The 16,599-nt window shown below is 42.1% G+C and overlaps 1 protein-coding gene across 6 annotated transcripts in view; it reads left to right on the top strand.

Annotated features, from left to right (window-relative positions):
• The window catches only part of Dse (dermatan sulfate epimerase), a 63,930-nt gene that overhangs the window by 12,015 nt on the left and 35,316 nt on the right, over positions 1 to 16,599 (top strand). For 5 of the 6 annotated variants that reach the window (XM_063253867.1, XM_063253868.1, XM_063253870.1 and 2 more), the window contains one exon: positions 15,322 to 15,790. In XM_063253867.1, coding sequence (XP_063109937.1) covers positions 15,375 to 15,790 — 416 coding nt within the window. In that variant the 5' untranslated portion in view covers positions 15,322 to 15,374. Of the gene's footprint in view, positions 1 to 15,321; positions 15,791 to 16,599 lie in introns of those variants that run through there. The other variant, XM_063253871.1, reaches the window with a different exon arrangement.

Raw genomic sequence — 16,599 nt, 5'->3', positions numbered from 1 at the left:
AGCCGCACAGCTATGGACCGGCCACAGAGGGTCTTGGGATGCTGGTGTGTTCCCCATTTCCTGAGAGCATCTTGGACCTTCCTTTTTTTCTTTCCAGCAAAGTCATTCTGTGACTTTTTACTATTTGGCATTGCAGAGAAGGATGTTAAGATGACTTTAGAGACATTGTGCCTGCATGCAAAGGTTTTTATTTTCCCTCTGAGCTTAAAAGATATATTGCTTTCCCAGTATATAGGCAATAGAGAAAGAACAGACTACTTCTGGAACGAGGCAAAGCTGTAAGCATCAATGGTATGAATTTTACTAACGATTGCGAACTGAAGAAGTCAGTTGGTGTGCACAGCTGTCCTGTAAGGTGGAATTCATGCCACCCAGACTTAGGGTAGAAATGGAGCTAAGTGGACCAGGATGGTCGTGGTCCCTTCAGTCACTGGGAAAGTTGGAAATGTTCTCAAAGTAGTAGAAACTGTTCGTGGAGATTAAGACAAAACCCAGACAGATGGTGATTTCAGATGATGAAAGTGCTGTAAGAGGCACTCTGAGAGTCACTGGAGAATTAAGACGGCCTCAGGGACCAGAGAGACTGGCTCTGCCTTGCTGCTGAGCGCAGTCAGAGGAAAGGTGTCACTGAAAGAATGTTACTTTCCAAAATCTTTGTTTTGAAAGGATCCCGAGTGTCAGTTGCCCCCCTTTAATTTAGAAGTTACCTCAGAAATAGCCAGGCTCTGCAGGCATTTGGGACAAGGAATGAAAAGAAATAAGTGCAGAAAGAGTTTTCTCCAACATGAGCACAGCAGCAGCCCATCAGGTGTGATCTAAAGAAGTCGCTGGGCGGGGTGGGGGGGGGATCCAGCTGTGAGCAGAGAGATGTGATCTTGTTGGGTGGGGTGAGTATGAAAGTGTGGGTAGAGCAGAATACAGCAGAAGTGAGAAGATACACAGGTGATTCGGAGTAGGTTGCTACTCTGAAAAACAGACGGACAGTTCATCCAGGAAGATGCAAACACCAAGTTAAACATTTAGGACCATGTCAGTGCCCACCAACACAGACATTCAGTATGGTTGTGTTTCAGGCCCTGCATTAGAAGACTTCTGCCTTCTTTTTAAAAATCAGAATTATTTATGAAATAACTTTCATATGTCAGCCAGGGCACTAGGAACCTTGCTGTATGATCATTAATCTTTCTTGTAGTCTGTTGATGTGCGGGTGTCTGTAGTTAATTTACAGATATGGAACTAATTTGGAATATATCTGCAGAATATAGGAGAAATAATAGAGGGACTCCTGAATTCCCTAGATGAGAAAAATAAACAGTATAGAAGTATTTTTTAAAGCTTGCAAATAATGGTAATAAGACTTTACACCAAGCTGTTAAATAGTAATAAATATCCTTGCAAATGTGGTTAGAAGTGGATACATGACAGAATCTTTTTAAACTTCAAAACAGAACATTAAACATGTCTTAGCACCCCGCCCCTGTGCAGGAAGGCAGAACCCACTGGTCCTGAGGAAGAGTGATGGAATGCCCAGTTTTGGGCAGGATGGGATGTGTTTCAGGGTGACCCAGAGAACTGTCTGTGGAGTATCAGGAGGCAAGACAGGACATTCAGGACATGGATTGAGGATGCAGGCACAGCAGGCCCCTGGAGAGGTGGGGCACTCTGGGTGACTTAGGAGGCACTTGAGGCTCTCAGGAAACTACTGACCACTCTGAAGCCCTGAAAGTTCAAACACTGTAGTACACTTTGCCTCCAAATGGTTTCCCTTGGTACACCATGACTTTTATTTTTATGTATTTGTAGAGCTACATGATTATCTAGGAGCGTCTAAAGGACCACATCCTTAATAAGTTGTTTTCTGAGTGTCTCCTAAGTGCTGGGCTCTCTCCCCTTCCAGCCACACTGGTCTCCGTGCTGTTTCTGTGAGCAGTGGTTCCCTCAGGGCCCCTACACTTGGTCTTTTTGCCTGGAGCACCAGTGATGACCAGCAACGCCATGCTTTAACTCCGTTCTGGTTTTATTTTTATTTTTATTTTTCTTCTCGTCACATTTACTGATTTCTTTTGTGCACCTAGCTTCTCTCTCTAAAATGTAAGCTCCTCTGAAGGAGGAGAGAGAGATCAACTGGGAGAGAAGGGAGGGCAGCAGGGAGCATGCGGAAGCAGGTGACACAGCCAGACCATGTGGTGTCTGGACAGCCATCAGAAGGGACGTGGTGCTTCTCGTAGTGATGTGGAAACCTGGGGAAGGCTGAGAAGACCAGTTTGTGATCTGTATTGGGGCTTTCCAAGGTCACTTTGGCTCTTAAGTTGAACACAGCCTTGGGAGGTAAGACAGAAGGCAGGGAGATTGGTTTGGGGGAAAGGCATGGTGTGGCGTAGGTCATTAGCGTGGTGTCAGTAGTGATGGGTTTTGGGGGAAAAGTCAGAATTTGCCAAAGATTTAGATATTGAAAGAAAAGGAAGGAGGAATGGAGAGAGAAACAAGTTTGGACGTGAGTTCCTGGCGGGGTTGGTTGCCAGGAACTGAGATGGGGAAGGCTGAATGCAGTGCTGGCCTCTCTGGACTAATTACAAGTATGCATCATTGTCTTACAAACCAAGTTTGTGGTGTTCTGAGTTTGATGATGATTCATAGGAAGACATTTGGAAAATGAACAGTGATCTTGAAGCAGAAGAGTTATGATCCGTAAGACAAAAATGAAAATCAGAAAACCTGTGTATAAAAATGTTTCAAGCTGCATGTGGTGGCATATGCCTGTGATCCCAGAATTTGGGAGGCTGAGGCAGGAGGATTGTCAGAGTTTGAGGCCAGCACAGGCTACATAAACAAGTTCAAGGCCGATCTGTACTATCTAGTGAGACCTTGTCCCAAAACAAGAAAACAGACAAACAGTGCTTCAGAATAAAAGATCATCTCCCTAAAGAGGTAAATTTTATTGTTGATGATTATTTGAAAACTGGAGGAATGCTTGAATATACCAATGAAAAAGAGCTTCATGTCCGATGCCCAAAGTGTCACTCTGCATGGACTTACCCAATAAATGCAACTTTCATTTTAATCAAATTAACTAAAGTCATGGATGTAATGCCAGCAGATTACTTTCTCATCAGTTTCCCTTAAGCCTTTGCTTAAGATCTAATATTACATTTTTAGGCAGGTTCGAAAGTTTTGGGAAAAAAGTGTAAGTCCATGATATTCTGCTGTATCCTTTACTTCATCAGTATCATTTTTTAGATTTTAAAATTGAAAAAAAAAACCCCGGAAAAATCTAGAAGCAAACAAACAAAAAACAAGAACAAAAGCAAAATGACAAGAATAGCAACAGGAGAAAAAAAGAAAAAACAGTATTGATACAGGATTTCAAAACAAGATGATAGGAATTTATTACAGTTGTAGTTAGGGTTTGATAGAGCTATGGGACACAGATGGAAACACCACAGGGAGAAACCAGGCGGTGACTTCCAGGCCTTGTCTCCTGGAGGAGCTGCACTCCCCACACAGTGTGTGGAAAGGTTTGCTGCCCAGGGGCCGCACCTGACCCTGGGTGTGCAGGGCACCTACCAGAGCTCACTCACAGAGGTGTGCAGACCCTAGCGGCTGATTTTAGCTGCTCTGTCTCTAGTTCCACCAACATAAAGACACAAGTTCATCATGAAGCATGATCAAACTAGTTCCACTTGTCCCAAAACCTCAGGTACAGCAAAAACAACTCAGAGCTCGTCTCCCAAAACCTGGCCAAGGGTTAGTCTTAAAGGCAGGATTTGTTAAAAATGCATTCGGTTTGGACAACTCAGGCCTGCTAATGTTATCCTGCATGGCATAGAATGGCAGGGCCTTGAACATGAGAATAGACTGTTGTTACAGAATATCCTATAAGGGTGGATCCTGAAAGAGGTGATATAAGGACAAATCCAAAATATATATCATTTCCAAAGGGCCTAGCTAATTTCATAAATGTGTGAACCAGAGGAGATTACGTAAGGGAGGTTAGATGTGTTTTGTAGTATTTTCTCTGAAAATCTGTAATTGACGATACTATGATTCACCCGTGGAATTTTGCAACTGCTAGGCTAAAAGGACAGAAAAACTGACCCTCAAGTATACAGTATACCCCCGTGAAAATACAGTTCAGCATTTTCAACCTCAGTTGTTTGCTGATTTTTCCTTAGAACCTAACTAATAATTGTTCATGGATACCCCCGCAGTTTCACAGAAACTGTAAATCCTGTATCCTCTGCAATTTTTTTGTGTGGGAGGTTTGCAAGTAGGTGTTTCGAGAGTGTTATTCAGTGCTCCTTGCTGTTGATTGGCTGCCACCCTATAGCCCATCTAGGGCAGATGCACCAGCATCACACATTCTATAGTGCTGGACCGCATGCAGCTGCCTAGTGCTCTCGGTTTTGTTGTTAAAGTTCTGAGATGCTGCCAAGGCACTCTGCACCTTCTAAGGCTTTATTAATACAGTATTTTGTTGAATTCAATTATATAACTATGGGAGACATCCCAGGAGAAATCCCAGGAGCAGGGCACTGGAGGGTGTTCCCGGGGAGTCAGCGAGTGAAGCAGAGTGGTGAACGTTTTGGCTCTGACATCTGACACACCTGGAGTCAAACCTGGTGTCTAGATGTTACTTTAGGGTTCTCAATCTCACTTTCCTTATCTACCTAAGTAAAACTATCCTGCAAAATGACTTTGGGGATTAAATATGCTAACAAAAAAGTGTGCTTTGCACACTGCAATAACTACTTTCTGGGAAAGAAGCCTAAGAAGAATTTGCCTGAGAATTATTAGGAGAAGAAGGAGAGTATGGGGGTGTAATTAAGTCCTCAAAGTCAGAGAAGAGGCAAAATGCTGTATAATACAAGGTGCAATAGACAAGTTTGCTGAATGTGTAAATGAAATGTATTATGCTAAGGAAACTGCCACTAGTCCTTCTTGCAATACTTCTCGCATTTTGAACACACCCAGTATTCTTGCCACTTTCCGGAGTAGTTCTGGAAGCCCTTTTTCATGGGAGTCTTTATAAGTTGTAATGAAAAAGATGCTGGATGTTGCTTCTGAGTGCTGTACAACAGAGGCAGGCTCATCGCAACCTGTGCCGTGTCCCCATCCTCCTGATGCACTGGAACTGGCCCCCTGCAACTCCTGGCTCTTCCCACAAGGCAAAGTGACCACAAAAGATAAGTGTTGGGAATTGAATCAGGACATCGAGGCAGACATGACAGCACAATGAAACACCTTCCTCAAAAGAGACTCCCACCAGTACAGAAAGTGGCACGAACGAGACGTATTCAAAGCGGGTGCACGATAAGGGACTCATGGCAGGAAAAATGGTACACGTTCACTGTATTTTTAGACCACCTTGTATGGAGGGAGTGAGGATTTTGGAGTGTGTGCACCACGAAAGACCCACTGAGTTTCTTTAATGGATTTCTGAAAGGGGCTTTGGCCTGAGTAGCTTTAGCTGTTAGGGTTCTCTAGAGAAAGAGAGCCAACAATATCTGTCCTCCTCCCCACTGTTTTATCTAGAAGAAACTTCACAGGCATTGGCTCCTGCAGAGGAAGCTTAGAAACCCCACCATGTGCCTTTTGCATGCTGGATAGTGTGGTTTCCACTTGAGTCCACAGGCCTAGGAACGCTGGTGGTGTTCCAACCAGTTCCAACCAGATCAGGAGCAGACAGGCAGAGAGGGAGTTCTGTCTCTGCCTTTGTGGTCTATCTAGGCCCCAGAAGTATTGGAGGACACCCACCCTCAATAGGGAGGGCAGTCTGCTTTGGTTTACCAACTGAAGTGCTCATCTTTTCTGGAAACCTCTCCACCACCACAGCCAGAAATAATTGACTAAATATCCCTGTATCCTCAACCCCGCTATGTCTACACTAAAATGAGCCATGGCAACTGGGAAGAAAAAGTCACATATCTAAAAATCAAGGGGAGAGCATTGGTGGTACAGCATTAAAGACAGTTTTGTCCGCAGATTGAAAGAGCTACATTGCCAACTAAAAATTAACATGTGTTGTCATTTGTAGGAAATGGAAAATGAGTTTGGGTTAAGACTGTCAGATGGGAAATAATTTAAGTTCAGAAGAAATGTCATCTGTTTTGTTTCATCAGGACTGATGTTTATTATGGACCATTGATGGTATCCGTGAGCTTTATAAACTTTTCGTTGATAAAGAAATAATGTTAGATCCCAAGTCTTCTTTTTGCCTCAGGCGAACTCAGTTACTTGGAATATGCACCCCAGATGAAGTTATATGTGTGCAGAACGGAAAAAGCTCCAGGGCATCACATTTTTATATTTGTGAAAATTTTCGTGTTTTTAGGCTGTTTAAGAGATTTCGAGATTTTTAGTACACAATACACGGTACCTATTTTGGGAGTAAAGTTGTCAGAATATGATTTATGAGTTCTTCCTCCTGGGGCCCTAGAGATTTACTCTTGGTTGGACTCGGAAGTTCGTGATATTTGCTGGTGTTCCTCGAGCACTTTGCAAATGCTAGGTACCCTTTTTAATGTATATCCACTAAATTAAGTTGCACAGATACCCTGTGTGGAAGTTCTGTTTTATCCAGGTTACAGTGGGAAGATACAGGAATATAGCAAAGGATGTGGCAGCATCCCATTCAAACCCACCTGGGCCTTCGACTGCTAATCAGGTTCTGAGATGAATCATAACTAGCGTTAAACAAGAAGGCATGAAGTGGCAAATACTTTATAGCTGTTCACTTCCCAACAAGTCTGTGAAACAAATGGCGTTTGAGTCTCATCTTAAATGAAGACCTAGATTTACATAGCTCCTTTCTGCAAGGTCTGCAGTGGTGGGCAGACCTTGCTGACCCCCACGCCCGTCCTCTCCCTGACACCTGTCTGCTTTCATCATTTATGGCAGGAAGAAAACTTTTACTTTAGTTTTTTCCATGAGCATTTCGTGGTTTGCTTTAACTGTTACGTCAAATGGTGTAAGGCTGAAAGTAGCTGTTAGCATCTCTATCTTTATTTACTCATCCTTTCTTTTCTTTCCTTCAGGAGTATTTTTTGAGCCCGTAATAACCACAAATGTTTGTTTACGTGGCTAGCTATTGCTGAGAGAGCTAGAGCTGGCCCTTTGCCTTTTCCCAGGAAATCTTTGGTTACTTATCTTTAGAGGAACTTTGAAAAAGAGATTGTGAGTTTTCTGCTGGGGCCAGGAATACTGGGTTAAATAAACTGCTTATTCATGTGTATTGCCAACGAGAAATACAAGTACTAAAGTTTTATAAAACCTCTAAAACACCATTTTTTTTCTGTTTTTATTCTGTTGTTGTTTAGGGAAGGAATCATTTTTCTTCTGTACTTTATGTCTTTGATGCCTAGCATAGTTGCTGGACTTAATAGCAACTCAATACATAGAAGACTTAATTGATATTTATAAGAAATTAATCAACATGAATAATTTATTGTAATTCCAAATATTGAGTATAGTTATCTAAGTATCGTAATCCCTTTTCCAGTTTTCTTCACAGTCCAAAAAGTTATATTTGTAATCCCATTGAGACATTATTGGAATCTACCACGTCCAGTGCAACCCACACCGAGAGTAAAGGCACCAAGACATACTCCAAGTGAAAGGTAGCCAAGGGGTACTAAGTCCAGTCCCCATGAGGATGTGCCACAAAGGCCTGATCCTAGGCCTCTCCCAGAATTTATTATCTTGTGAAGAGGGGGATAGCTCAGGGATAAGTGACAGTGAGGATGGGGGGGGGAATTATGTGAGTAACATCAGCTGGCTGGCCAGGTGGGGAGAAAAGCAGCTCTGCAAAATGCAGAGAAAAGGATATGCAGAAGGATCAATTTGCATAATTCAATTAAGGTAGCAACTGAATTGTTAGGAGGCTGTTGCTTTGGTTTCTGATACGCAAACTTTTGTGCCCTGGGGAGTCATAGCCTCTTAATCTTGAGGCTCATACCCAGTTGATGTTCCTGGAGCTGATGGCTCATAACATCCCACTGTGCTTACATATTTTAGAGAGAGCACAAAGGAAGAAATAGGAGACTGATGGCTTTGGAGCTTAGTATCTCAGCTGGCCTTGTTTACCGTGCTTAGAGCCAATTGAAGAGAAGGAAATACCATACTCAGCTCTGTACATATCAGAAGGATATGTATAAGGAAATAAGTCTCCATATAATCAAAGTTATAGTAATTGTTTTGCATTCAAAGGGAATCACTCAAATTGTGCTCTACAATTGATATTCCAATTATGGATAACAATGCAAAGAAAATCATAACATCCTTAGACTATTACTTTTTAAACACTCAAGACAAAAGATACACATTTAATTATATTCAACATTAACAATCTGAGAATAATATAAGATTTAAAGAGTCTAAAACTAAGAACTACATTAAGAAAAAGTAATTAAAATGAATACCAGGCAGAAGATGTTCAGCTGTTAGCCTCCTCGATACACTAAAATTTACACTTAGAAAGGATATTCCCTTTGTCTTGATGGCCACGGGTTTGATAACCACTAAACTGCTCTGCCAGGCTCTCATGAGGGAGGGCTGGGATGTTCAGATCTGACAGCAGAAATCTCTGTGGCTGTTTTGAACATAATTGAGATGACTCATTCTTTTCATTCGGGAAGTCATATAAAGTTAAAGTATCCGTAGTCAGTGTAGGAAAGAGAGTGGAGTTCAGTTATGTTGTGAGAAAAGTGGCATCTTTCTGAAAATCTTGCAGGGACAGGACTGGAAAGCTGCTTTGTTAGGCAGAGCTGCGCTTAGCACCTACTGATGTTGTGTACGCAGGTGTGGACTCACCCCTTCAGCAGTATATGTAAATTCAGGAGGGTTCCAGGTGCCACCCTAGTGTTAATATTGTTTGGAAGTGACCTTTTTGGGAGATATTTTTCATTTTTCATCCTGAAAAAAAAGAAGCAATAAGCTCCTAATAAAAAGAATTTTATTTTTCTTTGGTTAAGAGGTCTCATTTTTTTTTTTTAAGTTTGTCTTTTTGTCTGAATCCACAGGATTTACACATCAGGGACTACAGTTTTAGAGAATAATTATATGGTACCAAAACCATATGTTTCCTTAGGATTTGACATGCTTAAGTGTAAGTTTAGATTCATTTCACTAAAAAAATTTACCCAAGTCATAATAAGGGTTGGTTTTCTTTGAGGACAGTTTTTTTTTCCAAAACTCATCTCAGTTTTAACTATGCATCTAATAAACCTGAAGCAAAAAAGCAAGGAGAAATTTAAATATATTGTTAAATAAAATATGTGGAAACCATGCAAAATAGTATATGTAAAGGAGACTGTGCCAGAATGTCCCCAGATAATAAGAAATGGGTTTTTCTGAGGGTAAAAGCCTAAAATGGATCAGAGAAGGAAATGTGTGACTCCGCCATGGGAACTGAACTGTACTGGAGCCCTAACGGAAGAAGGGAAGGCAAACATGTGTCACGGGGAGCTGGGTGTCATGGGGCAGTCACCCCTGCCCTGCCTGTGCTGACACTTTTATGGATAGGGAAGGGCCCGTCAGTTTTCCTAAAGACAACACATCAGTGGAGGGTGTCATCACTAGTGCGAACCATGCCGCTGACCACTGGTCACCTCTGCACTTGGGTAAACCCAGAGGGGACACACATTTTATTCCTCCTTCCTAAATATCAGTGCAGTTCAGTTACACAGATTGTTTCTCATGATCAAAGGGCACCTTGCAGATGCAGGCAGGGGACCCTCCTTTCGGGGGCAGTGAAGGTGGCAGTCTTCACAGATGAAGTAAACTGGAGCCCAGGCTCTTCCTGTTGTCTTTGTTCTGATTCTTTTTCCTTGTTCTCTGGACAAATATCTAATTTTACCTTCTGTGTTGGTTTCCTGGGAAGCTAGAAAAGATCTCCCATGTGCTTAATAGTTGTATTTAGGGTCAGTGAATGTGCTGACACTGGGATTTACCTTATGGGAGAAGAGCGATAGGTAACGTGTCCTCTCTAGATGATCAGTTCCTTTACTGATGGCTGAGCCAGAACTAGGTCCTGCGCTGAGGTTAACAGTGGTAGCCAAAGGCTCGATTATTTACTTTAAGAAGCCTCAAAGTAAGTAGTAGTTTATTTTCTTTAGGGCAAAGCCCTTCCTTTCCAGTGGGTGACGAAATTTTTATCATTGTGGTGAAGGGTCCAGAGAACACAGCTTTCCAGGTTCACCTTACAAGCATGTGGCCTTTCCCTGGTCATTTGCTGCCTTTAGCCCTTAAGCCTTTCATGTAAAGTATAAAAATTTGGTTTCTTTCAAATCAAATGTTCTATGGGTTGGTTAATGTAGCCTTACATGTCTGAAGCTTCTTCTCTTTTATTAAAAATAAGTATGTATTGAGCTCTGAGTCCATGAGAGATCTGAGTTAAAATACATCATATACTGTGCTTTCCAAGTTTGGCACAGAAGAGAACTTTCAATCCATCTTAATTTGGGAATTTATTGCTTTCTAGTGGATGAGTTTTCTCTTCCACCCTTATATTTTCTGAAGCTTGAGGGACTAAAAGAACCTCTGTACCACCCCGAGCTTTACTCGCTAAGCAGATGATTTGAAATCCCTGCTGATTTGAAATCCTCCATTCTTTTAAAAACTCAGCAGGAAAGTGTCCAGTTCTTTTAACACACTCTTTCTGTGGTTTCTTCATGTGAACATGGCCAAAATGGAACTTCTAATATTGTGGACTATTATTAAAAATTAGTTTGGTTACAGGAAAGAATCTTGGTTTAGGATGTAGAGATTAAGGCATTAGTTCTGTCTCTGAAATTTAGTCTGTCATGGCACAAAATATCCTTGTTTGCCACATTTAAGTTATTATAAAATAAAAGATCAAACATGAGAAAATTCAGGCTCATAGAAACAAAGTTTCTAGCTGCAGGGGATTACTGGAACTGAATTAAAGCAAAATAATTTTGGGCATCTTGTGACATTGTGAAGCTAGACTTAAGGTAATTACATCTCGATTGATTTGGCCTAGGTACGGTGCCAGACTTGGGCTTCTGGAGATCTGTGTAGGGCACACAGGCAGAGCGTGGTGCAGTTGCTATGGAAATCATCTTGTAGTACCAGGGGCTGTACTGTGTCCGCGGAGTGTGTGAAAACCTAGATATGTTTGATTGTCTGAGTTGTGGAGAGTAAGACCAAGGAATAGGAAGGGAACGTGGCTTATGAAAGTTAGAGTACCGGATTAGGAGGGAAGAGGAAGGACTTTTTCAAGGGGAACGAGGCTCACCAGGACCATTCAGAAGCGTCCTGAGACTTGAATTTTGGGTGACCTGTGTATGAGCAGATCAGCCGTGCTCTGCTATTTGTGAAACACAGAGAGGCAGCGGGCGAGTAGTCGGTGAGCTCAGACTTATTTCCCCAAGATGCCCTGTGCAGGAGAGAAGTGAACAGGGCAGGAGAGTGTGCGATTACGTTGTGGTAGATAGAAAGCAAGGGTCAGGGCTGAACTTTCTGATAGAACCGTTAGTCTTAAGGCTGCTGTAGAGTTTTCAGCGTTTCGTGAATGCTGGTTCAGGCACCACACTCGAGACATTTTGCCATGCAAAAAATAAAGAATTTCTTCTTTATTTTTAAACTTGAATGTATTTTAAACAAGAACTTTATACATCTGTTGTGTGCTAAGTCTTGATGTGATAATTCCAGTTTTTCCTAATGTCCATTGAAATCAGCATACAGAATTAGTATAAAAGCTGTCTATTTGTGGTCCCGTTAAATTATCTTAAGGCATACTCCTGTCCTTCAAGTGTATGTACAGCTTTCCAGAGTAGGTGGCAGAGTGCCAAAGGTTGGTAGTCCGAGGGCAAATCCACAGACTGGAAATGGGCATTGTGGGTAGGATTTCTAGAAAGATTCACAGCTTTGGGTGGGAACTGGTATTCTTGTAGATTATTAGACTAAAGCAAGTTTGGATTAGACCTAAGTTTAAATTTATTATTTTTAAACAACAACAATAAAGCTGTTGAATACCATTTAGGCTACTTGTTTCTAGGCTTTGATGCTTTTGCCTATTACTTTCTTGGCAGAAATTATTTTCTGGAAAGTTTCAAACTTGTCTGGGCTTTAAAAAGGGGAGCAGAATGTCATCTTGTTCATTTTCATGATGAGATCTACTCAACACTGCTAAGCCCCAGAATTCATTTCTGAGCCAGCCTCTGTGCTGCCTTTCAAAAACCCATTGATCAGTATTTATTTACTAATGTATGTGTTTATTATTACATGTTTGTAATACACTCATTGTGGAGAATTGGTACATGGGCAGAACACATCTCATTTGCCAGCATCTGATTCATTTATTTGTAAGTTCTTATAAAGTTAATTATCATACACAGTTAACAGCCAGACTAATGGGCCAAAAACATGAAACAATAAGATTATTACACTAAATCAAGGTATAGTTTTAGATACATGGTACATGATAGGTAACAGTAACTTTTTTTCTCTTTTTTTCATGTTGTCTGTATTTATTTTGTACTTTATTTACATATTTACTCATGTAAGAGAAACTACGGGATATATAAGTGTGTCTGATTTACTTCACTTAACATTATGGTTTAAAGGTGCATCCATTTTCCACAAATGATGTAAGTTTATCCATCTGTATGGCAGAGTGGTGCGCTCTCTGCCTTTCCTCTGTCAGGCTCAGTGTGTGCTCTGTGATGTTCCAGGAAGCTGTGGCTCCGCCTCCTGGGAGGCGTGGCATGTAAACAGTCTCCTCCACTGTGATAGGGTGTGTGCCAGATGCCAGAGAGGCTAACTCCTCACACAGATCAACATAACTTGAATAGATCTTCATAACTTGGAGAACATTGAGGACTGGGGACATTGAGTGGGATAAAAGGCAGGGAGCACACAATTTGGGACCCTGCCATTGCTGGGTCCTTTCTGTGTAGGTGACCCTGGTGGATGAGTGTTCTGCAGTTTCCTGCAGGATTCCGCATTGTCCTACATGATTTTTCCCACAGCTGTTAATGTTTTAAATGTGCAGTCATTCATCCTCCTGTTGCAATACTGTCACGAGAATTTGGAGCAGTGAGCAGGGAATCATCAGAAATACTTGTAACGTGGACAATGTCATCTCTGAAGCTACCTCTCCATCGGGTTCTGTGATTCAAGGTCAACTCTTCTCGTAAATGTACTCAGGCTTGTCCTATACCTGGAATGCTACCAGAGTAAGGCAGAAGGAGCTGGAACTGGTATAGGAGGGTGCAATTTCTCGGGTTTAGCTCACGAACTCCAGTGTATGGACTGGGGCGGCCCTTACTGTTGCAGTGACTCCATGGCTGGGTAGGAAGGAGGTATGCGTAGGGGAGGAGAAAGAGAGAAACAACACAGCCTTTGCTGTGGCAAAACCTCGGGGAATGTACAGAATTTGAGATGGAAAGTTCTGGTCTCTGCGTATCTTTTTACCTACTCCCTGTACTTCAAGTCTCCCTCACCTCACCTCCATTAAAAAAAAAAATAGTTGTGAGAGAACCTCAGCTGCATGCATGGGGGAGCCAAGTAAAGGGGAACCAAGTCTTCCAAATTAGCCTCTCTCTGGGGGCATAAATACCCCCACTATGAATTGCATTGATGTCAGCATCCATTAGAGATTAAATATACACATAAAGGCTTAAAAAAAAAAAGTGTTAGTAGTATTCTCTGAAAGTAGCAAGAAATAGTCCCCTGGAGGAATGGAACCTAATTGGAGACAGTCACTTTCTGTGTTGCCAGAGGCCCCGCCCTCCTCAGGCTTAACCTCAAAAGACTGTTGCTTTTGGCTGAGGCCCTTGGAGGATCATCTGACAGCCACCTTGAAACTTTGGGGTGCTAGACATAATACTAGCAGGGTCTAAGCATTATTTCTGGCTTTTAAGTTCTATTTAGCATAGCTGTATTAAGTTTTTACCCACTGGAAGTTCTGCTCTGGGACTGAAGTGCTCCCAAAACTACTGCATTGGGTTTTTGCATGTGTGTGTTTACAGTCTAAAACACATTTGAGACTTCACAGACTACCAGTGTAAGGCAGCACCCTCAGGTGCCATATTGTCTTTTGGAGACAGAGCAAGAGTGTGGCTTGACCTCCAGTGTGTGTTAAAATTCAGTTTTTCTCCTCTGAATGTGATGAGGCAGATTTTCCTTGGAAAAAGTTTGCGTTCAGCTTGGGAGGCTGAGTTTTCACCATCGGCTTTTCCCTTTAATAATTGGAAACCACTGCTCATTATTTACACAAGACTGTCTTTTTCTGGTCTGCTTCCTATAACCTTTCCCCTCTTAAGAATTTTAAGAATTCCCTGACTTTCCTCTGGGGGATTTTATGGCTGCTTTATCCCAGATGTGGGACATAGATGAGGCAGAGGTTTCTTTGGCTTTCTCTGAGTGTTCATACATTTGAGAGATATTCTTTTAACCAGTGTACAAATCTGCCCCTGACTGCAAAAAGTAAAGTCAGGTAGTTAAGAAAGTATGTGAGTGTGGTTTAAATTTCTGACTTAATTAAATCACCAAAATTCCATATGCAGAATGAAAAAGTAGACAGTTTCAAATAATCAGAGGGCATGTGTTACTTCACCTTTTTAATCCTGAGTGAGAGCGTGTCACTTTCTATTCCGGCAGTCTGGTCTTCACTTGGGCTTGCTCGCGATCTCAGGGGCTTGGCACATGTTTGTTCTGTCTTTATCTTTTTCTGTCTCCACCTTCTATTCACACAAAGAGGATGTTTAGTCTTATTCATAATATTGTATCTGCTTACATTCTCATAGATACATCGATTCTAATCCCTGGTTCCGAATGTAAATTGCTAGGAAGAGGGAGAAATTAGAACAAACGAGGCAATGTTAATAAATGCAGGATTTTTTAGTTCATGTTGCAATGCCTATTGGGATTCCCAGACAATATGTCACCACCAGTTTTTGGTTATTGTGGTTTATGTCTTAATAGCTAAAAAAAATACCGTAAGATCTAAACTTTTCTGTATGGTAATATGTGAGGAAAACACCAAAAAGGCTTTTTCTTCCCTACTTGAACAAATACATTATTTTCCTATGTTCCAAGTTGTGTTTTCCATAATGAATATAATTATTTTTATGAATACAATTCTGATGTAGTGTGATTCATTCTGTAAAATCAGGATAGGTTTTAGCAAGTTTCTTCGTAACTCAAAATTTTTTTGAATTTAAAAAATCTAAATTCGTAACCCTTATTTTTCAAGATTGAGGCATTTTCTATAAGAACTGTGTCTCCTGTAAATTTGTTCCTGTGCTATGTTCCCTAGGCTGACGTGTGCTTTTGGACTTTGTCTTCCATCTCCTCTAGGATCTTTCAAAGATGATCTGGCTGCCCTGGAGACTTGGAGATCTGATGTCACAATGAGGACTCACACACGGGGGGCTCCCAGTGTGTTTTTCATATGTCTGCTTTGCTTGGCGGCAGCCCGCACCACAGACGAGAACCCTGAAGTCATGATCCCCTTTACCAACGCCAACTACGACAGCCACCCCATGCTGTACTTCTCCAGGTCGGAGGTGGCGGGGCTGCGGCTCCAGGCCCAGGGCTCCCACGAGCACATCGCGGCCAGGCTCACGGAGGCTGTGCACACCATGCTGTCCAGCCCCCTGGAGTACCTCCCTCCCTGGGACCCCAAGGACTACAGCGCCCGCTGGAATGAAATCTACGGGAACAACCTGGGCGCCCTGGCAATGTTCTGTGTGCTGTACCCGGACAACCTGGAAGCCCGGGACATGGCTAGAGACTACATGGAGAGGATGGCGGCACAGCCTAGTTGGTAGATTTTTGTCTTTTTTTTCTTCCTGTATTCACTTTGGTGTTGAAAGAAATAAGGTCACAGGCAGATGAAACCCCAGAGAATCAGGTGTTGGCATAGGGCTTTGTGTGTCCCTCTGTGGCCGGGGAGCGGGGAGGGGCCCTGTTACTCGTGTTGCCTGTGGCTTGAGAATGGCCCACAGGGTCAGAAGACCTGATCATTTCCACGTTTTGGAAGAATAAGGATGTTTGCATGCAGTTTACCGAAAGAGGAAATAATCCGCAGAAGTAGTCAGCAGCAGCACACGCTGACTGTTGAGAATTCTTTCCAGCTTTAAGTGACGTGCACAGTGTGTACAGTTGTGTGTCGCTTACTGATGGAGACATGTGCTGAGAAACATATCTGAGGATGACTTCACCTTTGGGCATATGTCATGAAGTGTACTTACGCTAACCTAGAGAGCGTAGCCTATTACACTTGGCATTAATAAGTCAAAAGACAGGAAATAACAGGAAACATGAGCTACTGCTGGCATAATGTGATGCAGTGTTCTATAGTACCTATTTTTAACAAGTAGAAGGAATGTGCTCTAAGGTAACGTTAAAAAGCATAGTGTAAAAAAACAAATTAGTAAAGTGCTGTCATTATCAAGTGTTGTGTAACATACATAATTTTATGTGCTGTGCTTTTATATGGCTGGAAGTGGAGTCGGTTGCAACATGAGCCATGATTATGTTGTAAGGAACTCTTCACCCCAGCTACAGTTCCATAGGACCAACGTCACCAAATGTATGTGGTCCTGTGCTGACCGTAAACCATTATGCAGCACA

Source organism: Cavia porcellus, unplaced genomic scaffold (assembly GCF_034190915.1).
Source record: "Cavia porcellus strain 051 isolate PalLab524CR breed Dunkin Hartley unplaced genomic scaffold, mCavPor4.1 scaffold_7, whole genome shotgun sequence".
Classification (NCBI taxonomy): domain Eukaryota; kingdom Metazoa; phylum Chordata; class Mammalia; order Rodentia; family Caviidae; genus Cavia; species Cavia porcellus.
The sequence above is the reverse complement of the archived record's forward strand: the minus strand, read 5'-3'. Positions and strand labels throughout refer to the sequence as shown.